Genomic DNA, 23,232 nt, shown 5'->3' on the forward strand with positions numbered 1-23,232 from the left:
GATTATAGGTGTGAGCCACCAAGCCTGGTCTGTTGATTAATATTTGATCATACGGATATGCCATGGTTAATTTAATTTACTTGTTGATGGACATTTGATTTCTACATTTTGGCTATTACTAATAAAGCTGCTATGAATATTCACATACAAGCCTTTGTATGGACATATTTTCCAGTTCTCTTGGGCAAATACACATCCAGGACTGAAAAGGCTATATCATAAGGAAGGTGCATGCCTAATTTTTAAGAAACTGCCAAACTGTTTTCCAAAGTGATTGTGCCACTTTACATTCCCACCAGGCGTGTATGAGAGACCCAACTGCTTCACATCTTTACCAACACTTAGTATGGTCAGTCTTCTTTCATTTTAGCCATTCTAGAGGGTGTGTAGTGGTGTCTCATTATGGTCCTAATTGGCATTTCCCTAATAATTAATAATATTAACAAGTTTCATATATTTATTTGCCATCTACATATCTTTCTTGGTAAAGTCTGTTCAAATTATTTGTCCATTTTAAAAACTGGGTTATACATTTTATTTATTTATTTTTTGACATGGGGTCTCACTCTGCTGCCCAGGCTGGAGTGCAGTGGCATGATCACAGCTCACCACAGCCTCAACCTTCCAGGCTCAAGCAATCCCTCCACCTCAGCCTCCCAGGTAGCTGGGACTGCAGGTGTGTGCTACCACACCCGGCTAATTTTTTTCTACTTTTTGTAGAGATGGGATCTGACCATGTTGCCCAGACCTGTCGCAAACTCTTAAGCTCAAGCAATCAACACACCTCAGCCTCTCAAAGCACTGGGATTACAGACTGAGCCACCACACCCAGCCAGTAATTTTTGATTGGGTTCCAGACATTGTGAATTTCATCTTGTTGGATGTTGGGTATTTGTATATTCCTGTAAACTCTCAGGTGGAGCTGAAGCAGTGCTCACTCCAAGGCTGATCATTCCCTACTACAGAGGCAAGACCCCCTACTCTGTCCTATACCCAATGCCCCATGAAATATTTTTCCAGTCTTAGCTGGTGGGAACAGGCACTATCCCTGGCCATGGGAGAGCACCAGACATCTCTCCTCTAATTCAAAAAGTTAAAGAGGAAAGGCCTTTTCACTGACCTTAAGTAGTTTTCTTGCACAATGTGCTGGTCAGTATTCAGCTGAGTGCCAAAGGAGATTCTGCAGACCTGTGGGGTTCTCTCCCTGTGCAGAGCTGTCTCCTCTATCACCTCTTTCATGTGAATGCCAGCCACCCTGGCCTCCCCTGATGTTCAGCTCTGTTTTTTCAACAGAGGGTCTGCCTTGGACTCCCATCTGGTTTCTTCCTCTTTCTGTCACAGCATGAAAATTCTCTCAAGGCAGTAGGGCAGGGCAACTGGAGAGTTCAGTTCATTTGTTTCCCATCTCTCAAGAGATCACCGCCCTTTGGTGCCTGAAAACCAATGCTTCGTACGTTTTGTCATTGTTTTCATTGTTTCACATGGAAGGATAAATGTTAATCTGTCTTTGCTGGAAGCCAAACTCATGGTTTTTATAGACATAGAGATAGGTGTATCTGTGCAATTTGTTGTGCACATATATGCATGTATGTATATGTATGTACACAACAAACACATACACACACATACATACATCTATTTCCTGATGTTGGCTACAAAAGCAATGACATACTAGCAGCAATGAACACTCTCAGAACCCAGATCCTAGTTCCTAAATACCATTCTCCAGGGCTCCTTGAAGAAATGGCTGATTCCAGGGCTGGCACAGAATATCAACTGAGCTCAGCATATATTAGTATAGCAAGAAGAAAGGAGGTGCTCAAAGAATGGGGGGGACATACCAGAGGGACAAAGGAGCCTGCCTGAAGGAGCTCCCACCCACGAGGCAAATCTAAGACAATATGAGCATCATAATACCCCTACTAATGGATTACAGTTATGGAAAAAAAGAATCCATTAGTCCATACTGATCTAAAAATAAATTAATAAATAAATAAGGGAGAAGGAAAACCTTCCTTATAGTAGAATGTTAATCACCACTTGGCAATCACTGTAGTAATAACTGACTGAGGAAAGAATCATCAATGGATATTAAAACTAGTGGATAAAAGTTGGATGAGAAACAGGATATTTACACAGTCTCAAAGCATATTCCTTGAAAGTACAAATTAATTACAAAGGGAAAAATATTAACATTAGCATTGAGAAACCTGGCAGACTCCACCTTAATCTTGAAAATTAACTTGTACTAGGTCAAACCACCATGTGTCTCCTGACAGATGCATTGAGTAAGATACAGTATCACCTCTGTGGTATTCCTGCCAAAAAAAACAATGTATGCATAGATGGGTGTGTGTGTGAATGATAAAGCAAAAGCTGAAAAATGTTAATAACTTAGGTAAAGGATATAGGAGAGTTCTTCGTATTATTCAAACTGATTTCTTTAAGTTTGAAATTACTTCAAAATATGAAATTAACAAAAAAATTAACCATGCTAAATAAAAGTCTTTCTGAAATGCTACACATAAACCTGCCTTCTTAAACTGAGTGCCATAAGCAGCAATCTTTGGTAACTCAAGGTCATGACATTGTGAACACAGTGACTGCTAAGGGATCACTAAGCAGGGCTATCTATACTCCATGGTCTTGAGCAATTGTTGAGTCTACATCTCCTAACTTTTCTCCCTTGACGTAAGTTATCAGCTTTCGTACTTCTAGAATGTCTGTCTCTAGCCACAAGCCTGTCTCTTTCCCTTAAAATGTTACTTTAATCTCCTATGGTTGGAAAATCAGATTAATGTAGCACATAGCATGTAAAGTAACTGCCTACTAATGTTCAGGTAGTACACATCTATTTAAGAATTGCACACTTCCCATAAGTGGCCATAAGTACTACCGTTTTCCAAAGTTTCAAATTCTTCTAGGTCTTCAGAAAAGAGGCGTAAATACAATTTTTAAAATGTCAATATATTTCAAATCTAAATTTTTGAAGAAAAACGCTTCTGGCTGAGAGCCCTCTATGCACCATCAGTTAAAGACTGCTACTGCTAGAAACAGCCTACTCATTTTCTGGTCCTAGCATCCCTGTGGCAAATGTATCAAACGGATTACCTGATTTTTTGAAAAGCTTTTCCAAAACATAATCATCATTGCTCTGTTCCTTGGCCTCACTCTTGTTTTCACTATCTTGCTTCTGGTAACGCCTTTTCTTCACCAGGTGCGGAATTCGAGTTCCTTCAAACTTGGCGTCTCTGCAATGCTTAGGGTTCTTAGGCTTTTGCTTTGGTCTCAGATGCTTCTCTAGGGTCTCTTCTTCTGCCACACTATGATGTTTTGTTTTTGACTTGTGCTTATAAAAATTATTTTCCATTTGTTTATTCTCCCAAAAAGATTCTGTTTGAGCCTGGCTGGGTCTTTCTCTTTTGTAAGAAAGACCCAACTTTTCATCAATGCTTTCATCACCAGATGGCCTAGAAGTTTTGCCTGTTCCTGAAGAATTTGAACATTCCCCATTTCCACTAATCACTGACGACTCTTCCAGTCCAGATACTGCATTTGTCTCTTCTCCAAGCCTATCATTGCTAGCTATATTACTACTCATGTGAGGGTCATCTTTCAAAGGATCACTTTGATTAGAAGGTACTACATTTACTTCAGCTCCTTTAGCCTCAGATTTCTCTTCAGATGATGTGGCATCATTTATTGATATGCTAGAAGCAGGGAACTTTTTGCGTTTTGGAACATCATGGTCTGCTCCAAAGGCTGGTTGAATCTTTCTTTTTAGATGGCATTTGGGTGTCTGAACATCTGATCCAGTTCCTGTAGAGGAAAAACACCACTAATACTATATTGTATCATCTTGTGCAATTGATTACTTTAAATTAAATGATTTTATGTAATACCTGCAAAAATCGCACTTGTTTCAGTGCTCTGGGATGCATCAGGGCTAGTCAGAGTAAATAGCTCATAGAGATCATTGGATTTGAAAAAACGCCTTTGTTTTGGGTCTTTTAGCACTCTATTTGTCAAAAACTGCTTGAAGATTTGTCTAAAAAAATAAAAGATAAGCTGGTATAAAACAATGTGTAGCTCTACCTAAAAATTCAAGTTATAAAGCAATATAAGAGAGATACGATAATAGCTGCTGCATGAATGGCTAAATAATCCCCCAAATTTTCAGCCTTGGAAAATTACAATTCAGAAAATATATAATACATCAGTTAATCTCCCACATCTTGCAGAATTTAAATTAGAAATAATACCTTATTATTTACACCAAATGAGCTTTTTCAACCTCTAAGATCTAATCCATTTCAAGAAACACCTTTTCACATGCCATCATGTGACTCATAGCCTCTCTTAGCCTCCCTGACTTGAATACCAAGGGTCCTGCCCTGCCTAGAACCTTCCTATCATAGGGCTCAGCAAACTCTCTTACCTGGGCTTTGCAACATCTCCACTCTGACCTCTCTCTCCCTGCTCCCACCTGCAGGTCCACACTCTGCTGAAGCCCCATGCCACTGCCACTCTGGAACAGGCATCTCCACCAGCCACACTGTCCCTCTCTGTCATATATTCTCCTGGCTAAAGCATAAATCTGTAAGAGGAAGCTCTATTCTCACAGGATCCAACTCGTCCTCCACCGTCACACAACAGTCCCTTGAGGAAGATGTAATGTTCCCAGCATGTGATGAAGGGCATAGAACTTCCTATAAAAGCTGGGCTATGGCTCAAGGAGAGTCTGTGGTGGGGGAGTGGGAGAAGCTGGCAATGTGTTGAAGTTACCACTGTCTAAAATCCCCTAGTCATTACAGAAAGACAGAGGAAGAAACAGGCATCCTGTCAACTTCTTTGTAAGGGGCCTCAGAGTCAAAGACCGCCAGAACACCCACACTGATCCCACCTGCATAGTATGTGTAAATACCAATATGGTAACATTTAACCTTGTCACTTTTTAAAATTTTTCTGAAGGCAACACACCATAGTAGGCAGAAATATTCCTTTCAAATAACAATACGAAGTTTACATGTACGTGATTCTTGAGGTAGAATAAGGTACAACAATTATCAGGTTCAAAGACATTTTCTGACAACTCACAGTAAGCCATCTAAGCATATTTTAAAAGGAAAGAAAAAATACAAAACAAAAACCAAAACCTTAACTTATAGCAACTATTATTCTAAGATGTTAAGACTTTTAAAAATAACACTTTGGAAAAATTCCCTGCTCAAGACTCTGGGAACGCACAACCAAGAGCGGCCGTCGTGTGCACTGACCGGTGGTAGATCTTTTCTTCAATGGTGCCCGCAGTGAGGAGCCTGTACACAGTCACCTGCTTCTTCTGGCCTATTCTCCATGCTCGCTCCCGGGCCTGTGGCAGAGAGAGACCTCTCAACAAGAATCCTTCCCAATGACAAGCACTGACTATAAGAAACAAAGCTAGCCGGTCACAACCTTTCACTCCCAGAGTCAGAATTTTGACTCGTGATGTCAAGTACACCTAAGGCCTACTCAGGAAGATGAAGAGCCAGTTGACAAGATATCTGTACTTGAAAAAAATGTTTGTAACTATGCCTATGTTCTTTTTGCCCCAACTCTAGGAAAGAATGCTATGGATAAACTGTTGAAGATGGTTCCTGTCCACGTGGCTCTGAAGGGTGTCTTCTTCCACGTTGAAGAACAGCAGACAACCAAAATGTGAAATGTACTCTGAAGTCAACCAGAACATCAAAGGACAGTCACAAGCACTAACCATGAAACTATATTTCTACTAACATATTCCTTTCTTAAAAAAATAAAAAACAAACCTGTGTGTCTGTGCTTGGGTTCCAGTCGGGGTCATAGATGACAACTCTGTTTGCCCCTGTCAGGTTGACACCTAAACCTCCCACCCGCGTGGTCAGAAGAAACACAAATATGGATGTGTCCTAGAGAGGTAAGACACACAACACTGAGCACACACACTTAAAACCAGTTATAGCTCTCAGCCTCTGCCTCCACATACTGTACACACGGAACTACTGGGCTGTTCCCAATACAAGGAATGGTAATGTCCTAGAGACCTCTGGTGAATCAAAATCTCATTTCACACCTTTTACTTTTAATATTTAATAGAAATATTGAAAAATTGGGTTTTTAGGAGGAAAATACATTCTGTGGAAAACACATTCTTTGTTTGAACACACACATGCCCACCCCCACCCCCAAATATCTAGAAGTGCACAGAGTTAAAAGCAACAAGTCTTCCCTTAGGCCCCCTCCCAAGCCCAGATGTCAACGCTGCTTCGGGGGGTAAGGGTGTGGATACGCTTAGTCCTTTCCCTCCACGTACAGCAGCACCGCTCAACTTTCCTGTTACATTCACATGTTACCTCATTGTATCTTGTAATCAGTGGCTGTCTTGAAGCTATTGTAGTGGTACCATCCATCTTGAGATAGGTATACTTTTGGGCTCTAAGGAATACTTCAAGTATGTCCAGCATCTGTTTGGAGGTGGAGGATAGGAATTTGCAAAGCAAATACACATTCCCAGTGAGTGCTTCTCTATTTGTGTAAATGGTCACACCTTTCCCCAACAGGCCTATGTTAAAAGGAGTTTCTTGCTTTAGGACAGATAAACAGAACTGTTAAAATAGTAGTTTTAGTATATCCGTATGGTTAATTCTTACTTTTGTAAACAGCCAAAGCTCAGGCCTAAACTCACTTGCAGACCAAAATCACATGGTGAGCTTTTTTAAAAAGTCAACTTTTAGATACCAACTCTAGAGAAAGATCTAAACTCCCAAAGAAATCCGCAGACTGCCACCTCAGCATCAGTGGTAGACTTGCTTCAGAATCATTACTCTAGACTGAATCCCATTTTGTGAGTTGATGGCTGTCATAAAGAACCAGCCTGTTTCCTGTCTGAAGTCTGTGCACTCACCTGCCTTGACTGAGAAAACAGCAATACTCGCTGACCCTGCTTGTGCCATATTTTCAACAAAGATTCAACAACAATCATTTTCCCAGAACGTTTCCAGTACCCAAACTGATCTTCTTCTAGTTCATCATCAGGAAGACCTTTGAGATTCTTGGGACCTCCAGAAAAGAGATCAGGGTGGTTGCAAATTTTTCTTAGGGCTATGAGTCCGGAGAAAATCTATGATAAAAAAGACCATATGTACACTCAGATGACCCCATGTAAGGTAAGATTCCCTAGGCAAGGAGGCTATTCAACCTATAACACAGACTAAAAAACAGGTCTCCACCAGTTTCTTAGTCTTCTCTAATCACAGCATTATCAGGAGCTGGGAGAAATTAACTTTCACTCATCTTGTTTCCCTGATAGAACAAGTTCTCGGAAACAAAAAAATTCTACTGGACTGAACACGTCTACAGGGGTCATATACAATTGCTGACAATTCATTTTCCCTCACTAGAAAAAAGGCACGCTGTTCACAGCATTATAAACTTAATATAAAAAAGGAACTTGCCTTTTAAATATAGATCAGAAATGTCCTATCAACCTAAACTTGAAGACATCAGTCATGTGACTTATCAAATGCATTTAAATATTACACTCCTAAGTACCTCACTAAAAGTTCTGCAGTTTAATATGAGTCTGAGGTTGAGGATCCATTTACCTTTAGACTATTATTATATCCGAAAAAAAAAAAAACTGCATGAAAAATGCACGAATCGGAAACATATGAAGTATGGTCCATGCAGAAGGGCACAGAAGATGAGGGGTGAGTGCCCCTGGCCCATCCCCACAAAAGGACATTAACAAAACTTCAATAATGGGGCTCTTCCAGCCTTGAGAGGATGACTCAAATCAAACTCACTGGTATAAAAGCTTGAGCAAAGAAAGGAGAAATCACCATTAAGCCAATAATCAAAGGGTAGGGTAGCTATCACTAGTAAACAGCAATTAAACAGATTAACAATAAATGATCTGAATAAGGCAGGAACACTGGCAAACCTCCCCAGAGTCATCCGTGACTCATTTTTCTTCCTTTCAATCTGCACTGTCCAATGCAGTAGTCACTAGTCACACGTGGCTCCCGAGTACATGAAGGGTAGCTAGTTCAAATTGTGATGTGCTGCATTTGTAAAATACACACCCAATTTCGAAGACAAAAACAGGAGTAAAATATCTTGCTAATCATTTTTAATTTTTGATTACATATTAAAATGTATTTTAGATACATTAGGTCAAATAAAATATATGATCAAAATTAATTTCACCTGTTTCTCTTTTTCCTTTTTAATGTGACTACTAGAAAATTTACAATTCCAAGTGTAGTTTGCATTCTCTCTCCTGGATAGTGTGATCTAGACCTTCTAACTTGGAGAGACCTGAAGAAGTTAAGGGGAGATTCATGGAGACGAACAGATGTGAATGACTGAAAAAACCTCCTGTAGCTACCAATAAGAAATGAAATAAGAAATTGTGAGAGATGGTTAAAAGAAATGAAATGACCTAATCACACTCACATTAATAGAGTCTTTTGGAGAAAACACTAGCTAGGAACTTCTGAAATCTGGACACTAGTAGAAAGAGAGCTTTCTCAGTATTGAAAGGAACAGAATCACCATAAATAAACTACTGTCCTACCCCGGGGACAATGAGTATTAGAGCCAGGGACATTTGAACTAGATTTATATCTGGTTCCTAATATGGCAATGGTTCATAAACATTTATTGGGGAATAGGGCTCCTTTAGGAAGCTGATAAAAGTTATGAATCCTCACGATCCTCTCCACAAGATATATAATTTTGGTCATAATATCTGGGAAAACCCAGTTATGTACCTGACACTTGCCCACCTACCAAGTAAGACCCTCGGAAGTAACAGTAACTGCACAGCTCGCAGCTGCATTTGCGTCTGGGTTCAGATCCACAGTGCACAGCTCTGCAACCTTCCACCTTCCACCAGTTACCTAACTCCTCTGCACCTTACAGCTCCAGGCCATAGGCTGACTGCACATCTACCATGCAGGACTGCATGCAAGTGAAGTGAGATGACAGTATGTGAAAAGCCTGGCATACTACAGATCCTAGTTTCTTTTCCTCCCTCGCTTCCCTTGGTCCACAATTCATTTCTCCAGCTTCTATTTTTTAGCTGACCTGCATCTCTCCATTGAGAATCCTGTAAACTTCTTTGGAATCAACGAAATTTTGGTAGACTTTATGCTGCTCATCTGTAAGACGGCAAAATAAGACCTACGGAGGGGAAAAACAAGGAAACTATAATTTCAAAAAAAAATTAACAGAAATAATTAAAATATCAACAAAACTTCCCGATCAAAAGAGCACAATGCATGCGATTTTAATGATATCCCTATAATTAATATGAAAACAACAAAGGGTGATAATACTTCTCACCATACCCTCCATCTCTGTCACTCATCTACCTCCAGGGCCCACCCCACAGTCCCCAAAGACTGGCTTCCTGCTCATGAGCAAGTTCAGGGCCCAGGTGCACAGACCATCCTCCATGTTAGCCTCCAAGTGCTCAAACCATCCCACCTCCCATGACCATGCCATGACCAGAGACCACAACCTCACCTGGAGTTCTCCCTTTCCTGGAGCTCTAAGTGCAGGCCCATGAGTTACCAGACTCGCCTTGGAAGGCAATCCCTACCCTCCCAGCCCACTGCACCAACCACTCCATGCCATCGTGCTCTGTGACCCTTCACCTCTCAACCCTCCCTCCTTCGTGAAGTCCACTACCACCAGTTACATTCCCATGGATGCTCATTTAGCTACCCCTCTGTCACCTACCTGGACTGCTTTCAACTCCCTGCCTCTTCCCTGTAGACTTCCAAATACAGGTCAACTCAACCATCAGTCTTCTGTAGGCCTATGGTCAGTGCCGGTGCTGCTGGAGAAAAGCTCCTACCCGGCAGCTTCCTGCCATGGCCTGCCCTGCTCCAGGGGGTCCTCTACGCATGCCCACCCAGAGCCTTCCATAAGCCCAGAGCAACTGTGCCCATGCTCCTCACCACCTAAGCCACCCACACCTCTGTCTCAACTTCTACTTAAAAACAATCAGACAAATAAAAACCAAATGAAAATCAAACCTGAACCTACCAGGATCAGGCATGATTCCCTGGTTTTCACTCCCTAACATGTCTCTACTTCTGCATCCACCTCATCTTCCTTTATTCCCAAAGAAAGAGGTTCCTGAACGGGATGGAAGGCAACGCTTCAACCTCTGCACTGCATCTGAAGACCCACTCATTCTCCTCAGTATAGTGTGCCTCACCTGTTAGCCTCCAAGTGGAAGATGGGGGCTTCCCTGAGAAAATAAGGTACAATCCCCACCTCCACTTCCTCACCTCCACTCACTCATGAAGCCTACACACAGAGGAAGCCTCACATGCACCTCTGTTGATGTCACTGAGGCATCACTCATGACTTCCTAGTGGCCAAACACACTGGGTCCTTACCAGGTCACCCTACTCACCTTCCGACGCCCAGGCCTTCACTTCTGCTCATGCACCTGTCTGCGCCAGCCTCCCCAGTCTTCCCAGCTAGCTCCTCCTCTTCTACCCTCCTCCTTGCTCTCAGCCCCGACCACACTGGCCTCCCTGCTGTCCATGGAGGCCCCAAAGCACTGCCACAGCCCACCATCTGCAATGCTCTGCCTTCAAAACCTATATGACTTGCTCCTTCGCCTTCTTTAGGCCTCTGCTCAAGTGTCAGTTCATCAAAAGTCTTCTCTGACCATCCCTTATAAATGGCCCACTTCCCCAAATCCTTGCCCTCAGCATTCCCAGCTTATCCTTCAACCCTGCTTCATTTGTCTCCACACTTACTGCTGCTACCTGACATCTTCTAGAGTTTCTGTGACACTCTCCCTCAAGAATAAATGTGGGTTCCCACAAGAACAAAACTTGCTTTGTTCACTGCTATATCTCAGAGCCTAGGATCATGACAGGCACATGGTTGGCACCTAATATAATTTGTAGCATGAATGAATTAGGGGCCTAAGGAGAATGGAGATGTTTAAAAGAGCAATTGTAGGAACCCATGTGTCAATAAGAGGGAGGTCAAAGCCTGTGGATTAGAGAAGAATCCACTGAGGGCAGACGCCACAGCAGGCCTAGCCTGACCACAGTTCCAGGATCATACCTCACCAGACTCACCCACAGAGGAGAATCAGAGTGAAGAGAAAGGCACACTTATGCTTTAGGAATGCTTTGTTAACTCCTGGATTTACAGACCTGTTCATTTTTATCTGGCAAAGAAAGGCTCATCTTGACATCTGACTTCATTCTCCGTAGTAGATATGGATTTATGGTATCTCGTAATACACATGCACACTTGTAAGCAGTTTTGACCTTTAAAAAGAGCAGAGAAGAGAACAATACCATACACGTTTAAGGAATGTATTTGTTCTTACCTCTCAATAGATTCCATTCCTTAAAAAAAATAAAAGAATGACCAACAGCTGTACAAAGTCAGTGGGAAATGATTGCAAAATGGTTTGAAAAAGCTAGCATAAGTTCCATATACTCCAAGGGGTGGTAGCTTTCATAATACTATCAGTTAAAAAAATTATCTCATTAACCACAATGTACAACAAAACTGATAATTTTGTGCCTTATTTCTCTTGTACACTTTCTTTTAATTATTACTGTACAGTTAAACCCTAAAGTAGAGACTTATTGGGTTCTTGACCACCACCCCTAGGGGAAAAACTGCTTTTGTACAAATCTCTGTTTATGATCTTGTATTCTCCAAAAGCTACAAAGGCACTCTGTAAAGCTGAAGATCAAAAGCTAACTCTAGGGAAAAGCTGCAGTGATGGAGCAGCCAGCCAATAAGCAGAGATTAGTGCCCACTGGAGACTTACAAGAGTAAGTTCAACAAGAGCCCTCTGATCCTAGAAACGAAAGGTCACTCTGCCCTAAAATGCAGCATATGGTTCTGTAATGGAGCACGGCCACATGAGATGAGTACTAAATATACGCAAAAAACAAAGCCCCACAGCCCAGAAAACCACTCCCTCTGCAATTCACTTACAGGCAAAGCAGTCAATAAATTATTGCTACTTCAAAAAAAAACTAAATAGGCTTAACAACTTAGTAAATTACTATTTCATGGAAAAAATTCCAACCAAAGTTTCAATTTAAGAAAGTCAGTTGTAAAATGAATGATAATAAAAAAGAGCTTGAACACACAGAAAAAAAGTTAAAAAATTAACTTGTTAAAAAATATTTTTAAAGAATGCTAAAAATACCTCACTCATGCACATATATGTATGTGTGTGTATCTGTTGTGTGAACGCATGTGCATAAATATTAAAATAGGCTTTATTTGGAATAATACATAAAAAAGCTCAACTAATCAATGACTTTTATTTATATATAACCCCTTAAATATATCATTCAGACATTGATAAAAATCACCTTGAAGATAATGATGAGGTACCTATTACTATTTCTGATGCAGAGATGATGAAATTTCAGAATTTAAAAACACAGTCCCACCAAGGAAGCATGAATGTACAGTCTGTAAAGAAAACTGCCCCCACATCCTTCCTCCACCCACACTCCCTTCCGCAGAAGAATGAGCATGATGGTTGGAGGTGCTGGTTAACTACACCAGGGCTAGGCTGGGGAGCGGCCGGGCTGTGGCTCCTGCTCTTTCCTGCATGCCACCCCACGGAGATGATCTTCTGTTTCACTCCCAACTGGCTCCCAGTCTGTTTCTCTGTTCATAAAAATACAAGGTGGGATCCAGCTAGATTTCTCTACCAATGCTCACATCCCAGTGCTGTGGAAAACGGACACCTTGCTGAGCATGCCCACGCTACTTCCTACTCTGACAAGGAAGAGTTCTGCCTCTTCCTGAGCACAGTGGCCTTAGGCGAGTCACCAGAACGCTGGGAATCAAAAACCTTGTGTGTGGAATGAAGAGGGTCAACTAGGCATCTCTACAGGCTCTTCTCAGTTCTCACATGCCCTGCCCCAGCTGAGCACACCAACCCCAGCAGCAGTCTGTATTTGGGCTGCTGACATGCTCCCCCTCACCTTCCTCACCTTTCAGGCCCCAGCTTAGTCATCCCTTCTCCAGGAAGCCTTTCTGAGCTCCATAAGCTCTGACACTGGGCATCTCCCCTGATCACAGTTGTCACTGTCCTGTACTGGGACCAGGTTTATTTGCCATTTTCCCCTGTGCCCACCCCTACTGGACTGGAAATACCTTCATGGGAAGGTTCTGGTTTCCAGCTCCTGCCATCATTTTAGCACCAGCATGACAGAATAAATATCGGCACACAGACTATCTTCTTAGAATTCAATAATGCACGGCAACATGGTCTTTTTTTTTTTTTTTTTTTTTGAGATGGAGTCTCGCTCTGTCGCCAGGCTGGAGTGCAGTGGCCGGATCTCAGCTCACTGCAAGCTCTGCCTCCCGGGTTCACACCATTCTCCTGCCTCAGCCTCCCGAGTAGCTGGGACTACAGGCGCCCGCCACCTCGCCCGGCTAGTTTTTTGTATTTTTTTAGTAGAGACGGGGTTTCACCGTGTTAGCCAGGATGGTCTCGATCTCCTGACCTCGTGATCCGCCCATCTCGGCCTCCCAAAGTGCTGGGATTACAGGCTTGAGCCACCGCGCCCGGCAACATGGTCTTAAACAAAAAGGAGCAAATATAACCAATGCTCTGCTTTCAAAGATCTCACCCGCTAGGAAGGGGAGAAAGATAAGTACACAGATTCCTGAAACAAGAACTTCAAGGAAAAAATAGATCATAATGACATGTTCTCAAATCATTTTTCTATAAATGACTTATTAATGTCAAAGGAGAAGTGGTAACTTCACAGAGTTTAGATCTGGCCAACACCAACTTAAAGTAATCAGAGTTAACATCACCCATAGTGGGAGAGACAGACAGACAGCATGTTCCTCCAGATACCACACACTGAGGAAGACACATCATTTCTGTGATATTCCTGGTCAAAATGTATAACCTGAATCCAATCATGAAAAAATGTAAGGCAAACCCAAACTGAGGTACATTCTACAAACTAACAGGCCTATAGTCTTTAAAAATGTCAAGATAATGAAGGGCAAAACAAACGGTCCCAGATTAAAGGAGACTAGAGACACAGAAACTACTGGAACAACTGACAAAATATGAGTGATTATAGACTAGATAACAGACTCCTATCAATGTTAAACTTCCTTCTGATTTTGTTGCTTACACTGGCTATGTAAGAGGCTATCCTTGTTCTTGGAAATACACACTGAAGGATTTGGAGAAACGGGCATCAGATCTGCAACCTGCCCTCAGATGGTTAGAAAACAGTAACTTCAGCTGTGAATCTACATGGAAAGAGGTGCGGGAGAGGGAGGGGAGGAATAGTAAAGCCAATGTGGCAAAATGTTTGCAAAATGCTAACAATCAGTGAATCTGGGTGAAGTGTTAAGAGGGTTTTCTTGTTTGTTTGTTCTTTTAAAATTCTTACAACTTTTTGTTAAGTTTGAAATTATTTCAAAATGAATTTTTTTTAAAAAAATAGAATGGTATAATGGGAGATTGAGAGAAAGAAGAGAGTCCTTACAAAAGTTAGCTGAAAACAATTCAATCTCAAAATGTAAAAGATGTTAAAATTGTTTCTGACAATCTTTTAATCTTAAAGGTCTAAAATTCTTTTTCTAATTAAATATTCCAAAATATAAGAGCTTCTCTTTTGGTGGAAAGTCTCATCCCTGGCTCAGCCATGACCTGGTAGGCACAGGCCAACCCAAGAAGGGCTGCCGAGAAACCCTGCCTCCCATCCAGGCTGTAGCCTGCCCTACAAGCCACAAACTGCCCTGTGGCTAACTTTACCTCCTGGCATTTCTGCTTGTGACCACCCCATTCCATCAGGTGCCCGGGCCTGAAACCTCAGGAGTCAGTCAGTCATTCACAGCAAGCTTAGCCCCTACTCCATCTCCTCGATCCTATCAGCCTCCAAACCTTGTTTGTTCTGCCTAAAAATGCCACCTGAGTCTCCTGCCCCACCATCTTTCTCAGACCACCACCCAAGATCAGGTACAGGTCCTCATGGCCCTCACCCCAGTGGTTCCTGCAGGTCACTCAGTGCCAGCCTCCCTCCTGTGACTACCCTGTAGCATGACGAACCCCTGAGAACCAGCATCTTCCAGAGTCCTGCTCAGACACTTTCAGTAGCCCAGTCCTCCCCGAGTGCCACTGCTTCCCTTTCAAGGCCCTTCAGTTCTGGCATCCACAGCTTTCTAGCTATGCCCCCACAAGCATCTCCGATCCAGTCAAGTGGGTCTCTTCACTGCCCCCAGCCACATATGGTGGCTGCATTCACACTGTTGCCCTAATCAAGGATGCCCTCACCCTCCATGGCCTACAATCCCAGAATCAGGTTAAGGGCCATGTCTCATTAAATCATCCCTGAACAGTCCGATCCTCCTGGTGTTTCTAAGTTTCTCCACCACTTTATAAGATGCACTACCCCAATTTGCAGAACTAAATTACATGCTGTTCCAAATGATTTGTCCTTGTTTCATAATTTCTAACTGCTCTTCTGACCACATGTGACATCTTTTTAAAATTTGTTGTCTGACTAAAACATCCCAGGAACAATGCCAAAACTGTTTAATTTCCATTAAACAAAGAGATATTTTATTCTAGGGCTTTCCTCTCTGTGAATATTTTTCATGATATTTTAAGTAAAAAAATACGATCAAGCAAAAATAATTTTGTGATTTTTTTTAAATCAGATACCAATTTATAAGCCTGGCCATCTTTCTCACATTCTGAATGACTTGGCTACAAATTATAGTATTTAATAGGAGCATTTTAAATACTAAACTGCCAAAAGTATTATCATCCTAATATATTACCTGTACTGGGGAAGCATTTGAATATCCCCCCATGGTGATGGGGACGGAGAACTGCTCCATAAACACAGGCAACGTGCCTAACTTTCCCGGGAAGATGAAGTCAAAGAGTGACCACAGCTCTCGGAGGTTATTTTGCATTGGTGAGCCAGACAGGATGATCCGATGAGGGGTGCGAAACTATTTGAGGAAAGGAAACACCTTTTTATTAAATTTACCTTTTAGCAATCACCATTCCTACCCCAAAATGCTCCTGTGCAATATTATTTACACATTTACTCATTATTCTTGCATCATTTTGGTACTCTCTAAAACATACACATTTTATGCAATTACAAATCCTTAATTGCATTTAGATGAAAAAATTACAAAGAATTTTTTCTTATTGTTGAAGCTGAATACTATAGAGTTGGGTTTGGTTACATTCTAACAACTGGCCCCTACAAGAGACACTAAATAACGTGAACAATCAGAATTAAAGACATGATCAAGGGCAAAACAAATAAGGAGTTCTTTGCATTAACGAAAACGCATATTTTAAATTCCTTGTGCAGTTGGCACAAGAAAAGATTAATAAATGTGTTACTAAAAGCAGATCGTTTATTCTGAATTAAATATTCTTCTCCACCTGGAAATCTCCCTTGTTATAAGAGGTCATACCTGTTTGCAAGCAAGGGTGACAGCAGCATTTGGATTTCGAATTTTGTGTCCTTCGTCCAAGATCACATAATGCCAGTCATACCTGCTAATGTCATCCTGCATCAGTCGAATGTAGGAGTAAGATGTGATCAAAATTCCATGACAATGAGCAACATCTCGAATTAGTTTCTCCTAAGACCATAATAAAATGGTAAAGTCAGTTTTAAATAAGAAGTGACACCCTTTCAATCATGACACAATCTAAAGCACTTTATAAAAATGCATAAATACAAACATAACATGTACAATCATAGACATTATCAGCACTGGAAGTGTATTTGTTAACCTGGCAAGTAGTAAACAGTCATTATTGGGGGAAGGAGACTCTCAAAAAGATGACAAAGTTATAATACATATTTATATAAATATATACATATATTAAATTTTTATTTTTATTTTTTCAAAACATCCTTTGTGTCCATCCTTGTTAAAACAACAATGTGAATGGAAAATATATTAATTTAAAACAAAAGCAAGAAAATAAGAGAAAATCCAAAGACACACGGCAGACAAATCTAGGATCTCTAACAATGTATAACAGGAATTCCAGGACTAAGTGGAAAGGATATAAAAGCAATGATTTTTAAATGATAGAAAAAAAGCCAGTACAGTGGCTTACACCTGTAACCCCAGCACTTTGGGAGGCTGAGGTGAGTGGAATTCTTGAGCCCAGGAGTTCGAGACCAGCCTAGGCAACATGGTGAAAGCCTATCTCTACTAAAAAACTTTAAAAGTTAGCTGGATGTGGTGCCAAGCACCTGTAGTCCCATCTACGCAGGAGGCTGAGGTGGGAGGATCCCTTGAGCCCAGGAGGTCAAGGCTGCACTGAGCGGTGATGGCACCACTGCACTCCAGCCTGGGTGACAGTCAGACTCTGTCTCAAAAAAAAAAAAAAAAAGAAAATGATAGAAAACAATCTCCATAAATGGAGCCGAGATTTGAATCTACAGAACAAAACATCTCCCAGAGTGTCAGGCAGAGACACTAAAAAAAAAAGACATATCTGTAGACGTAGCTTACTAGATGTCTGAATTCCAAAAATAAATAAAAACAGCCAGGCAAAGTGGCTTATGCCTATAATCTCAGCACTTTGGGAAGCTGAGGGAGGAGGATCTCTTGAGGCCAGGAGTTCAAGACTAGCCTGAACAACAAAGCAAGACCTGTCTCTACAAAAAATAAAAAATTAGCAGTGCATGGTGGTATACAGCTGCAGTGCCAGCTACTCAGCAGGCTCAGGCAAGAAGATCCCTTGAGCTCAGGAGTTTGAGGCTACGGTGAGCTATGATCTCACTACTGCATTCCAGGCTGGGCGATGGCGCGAGATCCTGACTCAAAAGAGAAAAATACTTTTAAAAATAAGAAGAAAGTGTCATACATTCTAGTCAGAACGAAACAGAAAAAGAAAATAGTCCCTTCAGAGGAAAAGGACTGCCTGCATCAGACATCTTTTCTGCAGCACTAAAAATGTCCGAAGGCTAAGAGGAAAATCTTTACATAATTCTAAGAAGGAAAAGTGGTGACCATAGATTCTACATCAATCCAAACTAGCAGTCATGCTTGACGAAGAAAATAAACAAATTCCAGCTTCAGATAGGAAGGACTTGGAAGATCAGTCACCAACAGATTGGCTAGCTACCGTGCACTGTACCCAGACAGTGGAGTGGCGCAGTCGTGGACAGAGGAAGGCATGCACAGACGCTGTGACCTGAAGAAAGACAGCAATGCTCCCGCCTCGCATCCTCACCACAGCCCATGCTCACAGCAGCTCCCCAAGGAAGGACAGAGGGGCCATCACTAACTCCATTTTACAGATGAGGGAACTGGGGTTGGAGATGGTAACTAATGTACCAGGTCATGCAGCTGCTAAGTGGTGGAGTCAGAATTCAAATGGAGAAAGGTAGCCAAATCCAAAGCTAGTACTACTGATATTAGGCTACACTACCTCCTACTAAAATATAAAAGAAAAAATTTAAAAAGAAGATTATATGTGATATACATACCATTTCTTAAAATAAATCATTAAAGCATAACAATAAAGCCTAAATATTAAACACTTAAATATGAATGAAACTGTTAAGAAATGATCTAAAATATTAAAAGGTATATATTTTTAAGTGTTACTGTAATTCCTATTTAGTTTCATAAAAGCTGCAGTGAGATTAAGGGAAAATAAAAGCGGACTAAAAATTCCACCCTGTCCAACGGTAGAATGGGACACAGGAAATTGATAGAGTTTAATTCTTAACCATGTCAGAAAAATATGTTAAAATACATTTGTCAAAACTTTAAGCTGATTACTGAGTAACAGTTGCTACTTCCACATAAATACTAGAAAATAAATAGAATGTAGAACTCTCAAACCATTACAAGGGAAAATAATAGAAAATAGCAAAAATCAGGACAACAGAAAACAGAAAACAAGATATCAGGTTTCAGACTAAACCTGGTAACCCACCACATGACAGTGGGTTATTAACAGTGAGACATTCCACTGGGTAAGGCAAAAACCTAGCCTTCTGTTTAAAAGAGACCCAAATCAGACTGGTACTGAAAGTTGTAATATGGGAATTATCAAAGATATATCAAAGAAATGCAAACCAAAAAAGGGCAGGATTAGCAATATAAATATGAAACAAAAAGGAGTAAATAGGAAGAGGGATATTTTATATTTTAATGGGGATGCCACAACAAGAAAAAAAAGCCATGAACCTTTACCTACCAAAAAGCGCAGCAATAAACACAAAAGCAGAGCCCTTAGAGCTGTCAAACTGACACACCCACAGCCTACCCAGAGAGCGGACCACAGCCTGAGAGAGAGTCAGATCAAAGAAAATAAAACATTTAAAAAGAGGATGCAAAGGATTTGAGTATCACCATCAGAGCTCCTTTTTACTGTGATCAGCAGCACTTTAGACTATACAAAGAATATTCACTCTTTACAAACACTCTATTAAGAAAAGATGAAATCAAAATGAGCAGTCAACTTAGCCTGCTAAAAAAGGAAAATAAGAAAATTAGTAGGATAAAAATTAGTGGGTACTAAAAAAACTGGTAGAATTGATGAAGCAAATAATAACCCTTTGGAAAGACTAAACCAAACCAACCTCTGAAAAGTAAGTCAAAAGAACAGACTGAGATGTACAGCATCAAAAATGTTAAAGGAACACAATTACAGATGTAGAGAATACAAAAGTGTTAAACAATATACATGCCACAAAATCTGAACATTCTGACAGATATGATAGCTAAAAAGTTCATTGCCAAAATGGACCCAAGAAAAATCAGACCAACAGAACGAACCAATACTGAACAATGTGAAAAAGATGTTACACTCTTCTCACCAAAAGTCTACCAGACCCAAAGGGGTTTTATGAGTAAAGTAGGAATAGATCCTATTACTGAAATTGTTCCAAAATACAGAAAAAGAATGGATTCCAAATCATTGTTACAAGGCTAGCAAACCCTGTTTTCGAAACTGACACACCACACTTACATGTGTGCATACACGCCTCTAAACTAGAGATCCACCACTTTACAGATAAAACCTAGTAATATATTAACCTAATAAGGCTTAACACAGGAATACAAGAATAGCTATCAGGAAGCCTAACATAATTCATGTAATCACAATCATCTCATATAAATTTTATAAAATTCAACATCTTCAAAAAATGGTAATTTTGTATCTTCTTAAAGAACTAGGATTAAAATGTGTTTTAATTCAACAGAGTATAAAAGGGTACAACAAGAAAGGCTAAGAAAATCTTAAGGAACAAAATAAAGAAGGGACATTGTCTTCTCATATGTTGTAATTCATGTAACATTCAAAGAGTTAATACAATTGCTGCAGAGAATAACCACAATGCCTGGACCTATTAATAATTTGACAGGTGTGTGCCATATTTTTATTACTATTATGACTACTCCTCTTCCATCTTCCCATTCACAGAATTCAACACCTGCACAATACCATATTGAAGGCCACACCTGAAAGAACCATTTCCTAACTTCTGACCTCACAAGAATACAGCAATAAACACCTTGGAGTGCACAACGGCCTTAAAAACACACATACGGGTCCTTCAGGACTCCCTCGCACCAGCCCCACTCAGCTGCTGGTGCCAGTGAAGAAGGCAGTCTGCCCAGAGAAAAACCGTCCACCTCCAGCACCTCACCTGGTCAGACCTACGACCTTTAGAAGCCAAAGCCGAAATGAATTCTGGACATCACCTAGTGTAGCTGGAGCTTTCCCATAGTTATCAAATGATACACCAAGCTTCTCAAATGTATATCACTGGAATGATGTTTAGTTTCTTATGCTTGTTTAAGGATTGAAGTTTATTTGGAAAATTCTAAATACTTTTATAGGTATAGAAATGTTAGCTATAGAAATACAAAACTTCGACTGTGTTCAGGAAGATGTATTAATGATTAACAAGAATTTAAAAGATGCTTATGTAAAAAGAACAAGAAATTGTTCAAAATGTCCCAACCGAAAATATAATCTCCACTTAGCCACTGGGTAAAACCCCATCTAAGATCATTTATTATCACCTGATTCAATCACAGAATTCTATAGCTGCCTAGACTGGAGTTTCAATAACGGTGAATTGTTGAATATTATGAACGTCTCTATCCAAACACTTAAGACAAATCATCTCGGGCGGTTTCAAATTAAAAGCTTGTAAAATATGTAACCTCTCCTAGTTTTTGCAATTAATAGGGTACATCTGCAATTAGCCTGACTTACTGAATGCAGTGCTGTTGTCATTAAAAGATGTCTGTGAAAGTGCTGCTGTTATTATGCAGGCTCAAGAGACCAATCCCTCCTAGAGGGCAAACAGTGGACTGGTGGAAAACAACAGCCATAAATCACACTGTCAGGCGGCGGGGAGAGGAGTGAAGCACAGGCACATGAAGGCCATTCACGGGAAACACGGTACAGCCGCTTCCTAGGCAGGATTTACTGCACCTGTAATTAATTAAAATTTCCTTCAAGCTAAATCTTTAATAAACAAGGATTTGTGCTGACAATAAGGAAAAAAAAAAGGGGGCTCCAGCAATACAATTTTACAACATACCTCGCAGAACAAGCCCAGCATCTATCATGTCTTCTATCAGGTGTATACACTGACTCTAAAGTTAATAGGAATGATACCACTTTGCATTCTACTATAATTCGTGCACTTAGAATGTGTCTGAAATATTTCAGATGCTTGAGGAATAATGTGGCTTTTTTTTTTTTTTTAAGTTTTTTACCCCGTCTAGCTTTTTAAAAAGCCATGTCTTTTTGCTCTAGTTTCAGAAAACAGGCCCTTTTAAAGAACGTCATGTTGACGGGAGTTTCATCGGATGGCCAAGTTTTTGTGTTATTTTCTTTTCTTTTTTTTTTTTTTTGAGACGGAGTTGCCCAGGCTGGAGTGTAGTAGCACGATCTCGGCTCACTGCAAGCTCCGCCTCCCAGGTTCACGCCATTTTCCTGCCTCAGCCTCCCAAGTAGCTGGGACTACAGGTGCCTGCCACCACGCCCGGCTATTTTTTTCTATTTTTAGTAGAGACGGGGTTTCACCATGTGGCCAGGATGGTCTCGATCTTCTGACCTCATGATCCGCCCGCCTCGGCCTCCCAAAGTGCTGGAATTATAGGCATGAGCCACCGCGCTGGGCCATTATTTGCTTGTTTAACCACACCTTGCACTTCACTGTTTCCATTTGGGGCCAAATGTATCTGAACACGAGAATAAAAGGTCTAAGTGATGTTGAATGACCACGAACATTTTTGATAAAGTACATGTGTACCTTCTCTCTAGACTACATATTGAGTCAATCAGCAATGCCTCATTCAGCATCTTTCTTTTCCCAACCTCTGAGGTGAAGAGGCCTAAATATTCTTTGTTTCTAACAATAGCAAGAACTACCTGAGTAAATGTTACTATTAGGGACCACACTAAGCTCTTCATACATACATATTAACCCAAAAAGTCCTCACAAGTTTACCAAAACTTAACCATTTTACAGGTGATCAAATCAGGCTCAGAAAGGCAAGTGACTCGCCCAAGCTTGCAAAGTTATAAAACAGGAGATCCAAGATTCAAACCCTGGTCTTATAAGCACAAAACCAATGCACTTAAAATTGCATGCTCTTGTTGCTTCTCCCACTCTTATGCATCTACATGTCATGAATTGATTAAAATGAAACAAAACTCTTTAAATTACCTAAGATGTTACAGAACTACTAGAGCCTACATAGCAAAAAAAGATAGGAGAGAGACAACTGTTTCAGAACATAAGCAATTTCTCATTATATATCTTGCAATAAATTGAAAAAAGGATCCTTAATAATTAAATAAACTTTACAAGACAGTGCTAAAGATGTCACCACCTACTGTGAATTATGGGATAGGTATCACAAGACTGCCTTCTTTCATATCTCTTCATTTATTATATTTTCTTTCCCCAAGAAAACAGTTGGCTTTTTAAGGTTAGTTAAAAACATCCTTTTTTTTTTTTTTTTTTTTGAGCCCTAGCAACATCAAACACCTGAAATGCAGTGTTTCTGGTTGTTTTAACAACTAAATATTAATCAACTCACATGAAAGTTGCTCTATACTAGAAAAAAAGATCACAAAATATAATGAGAAAAAGGAAATCTTGAACTTTTATTAAATGAGATTTCAAGTGACCA

At 40.5% G+C, this 23,232-nt stretch overlaps 1 protein-coding gene across 20 annotated transcripts in view; it reads right to left on the minus strand.

Annotated features, from left to right (window-relative positions):
• The window catches only part of LOC101866198 (DNA excision repair protein ERCC-6), an 84,285-nt gene that overhangs the window by 12,084 nt on the left and 48,969 nt on the right, over window positions 1-23,232 (minus strand). For 17 of the 20 annotated variants that reach the window (XM_074000753.1, XM_074000744.1, XM_074000741.1 and 14 more), the window contains 10 exons: window positions 16,510-16,680; window positions 15,853-16,029; window positions 11,211-11,327; window positions 9,109-9,204; window positions 6,923-7,138; window positions 6,372-6,482; window positions 5,808-5,927; window positions 5,277-5,371; window positions 3,903-4,048; window positions 3,112-3,819 (listed from right to left, as the gene is read on the minus strand). In XM_074000753.1, the coding sequence (XP_073856854.1) occupies window positions 3,112-3,819; window positions 3,903-4,048; window positions 5,277-5,371; window positions 5,808-5,927; window positions 6,372-6,482; window positions 6,923-7,138; window positions 9,109-9,204; window positions 11,211-11,327; window positions 15,853-16,029; window positions 16,510-16,611 (1,888 nt within the window). In that variant the 5' untranslated portion in view covers window positions 16,612-16,680. The remainder of the gene's footprint in view (window positions 1-3,111; window positions 3,820-3,902; window positions 4,049-5,276; window positions 5,372-5,807; window positions 5,928-6,371; window positions 6,483-6,922; window positions 7,139-9,108; window positions 9,205-11,210; window positions 11,328-15,852; window positions 16,030-16,509; window positions 16,681-23,232) is intronic. The other 3 variants (XR_012417253.1, XR_012417252.1, XM_065520728.2) reach the window with 2 other exon arrangements.

This window comes from Macaca fascicularis, chromosome 9, assembly GCF_037993035.2.
Source record: "Macaca fascicularis isolate 582-1 chromosome 9, T2T-MFA8v1.1".
NCBI lineage: Eukaryota > Metazoa > Chordata > Mammalia > Primates > Cercopithecidae > Macaca > Macaca fascicularis.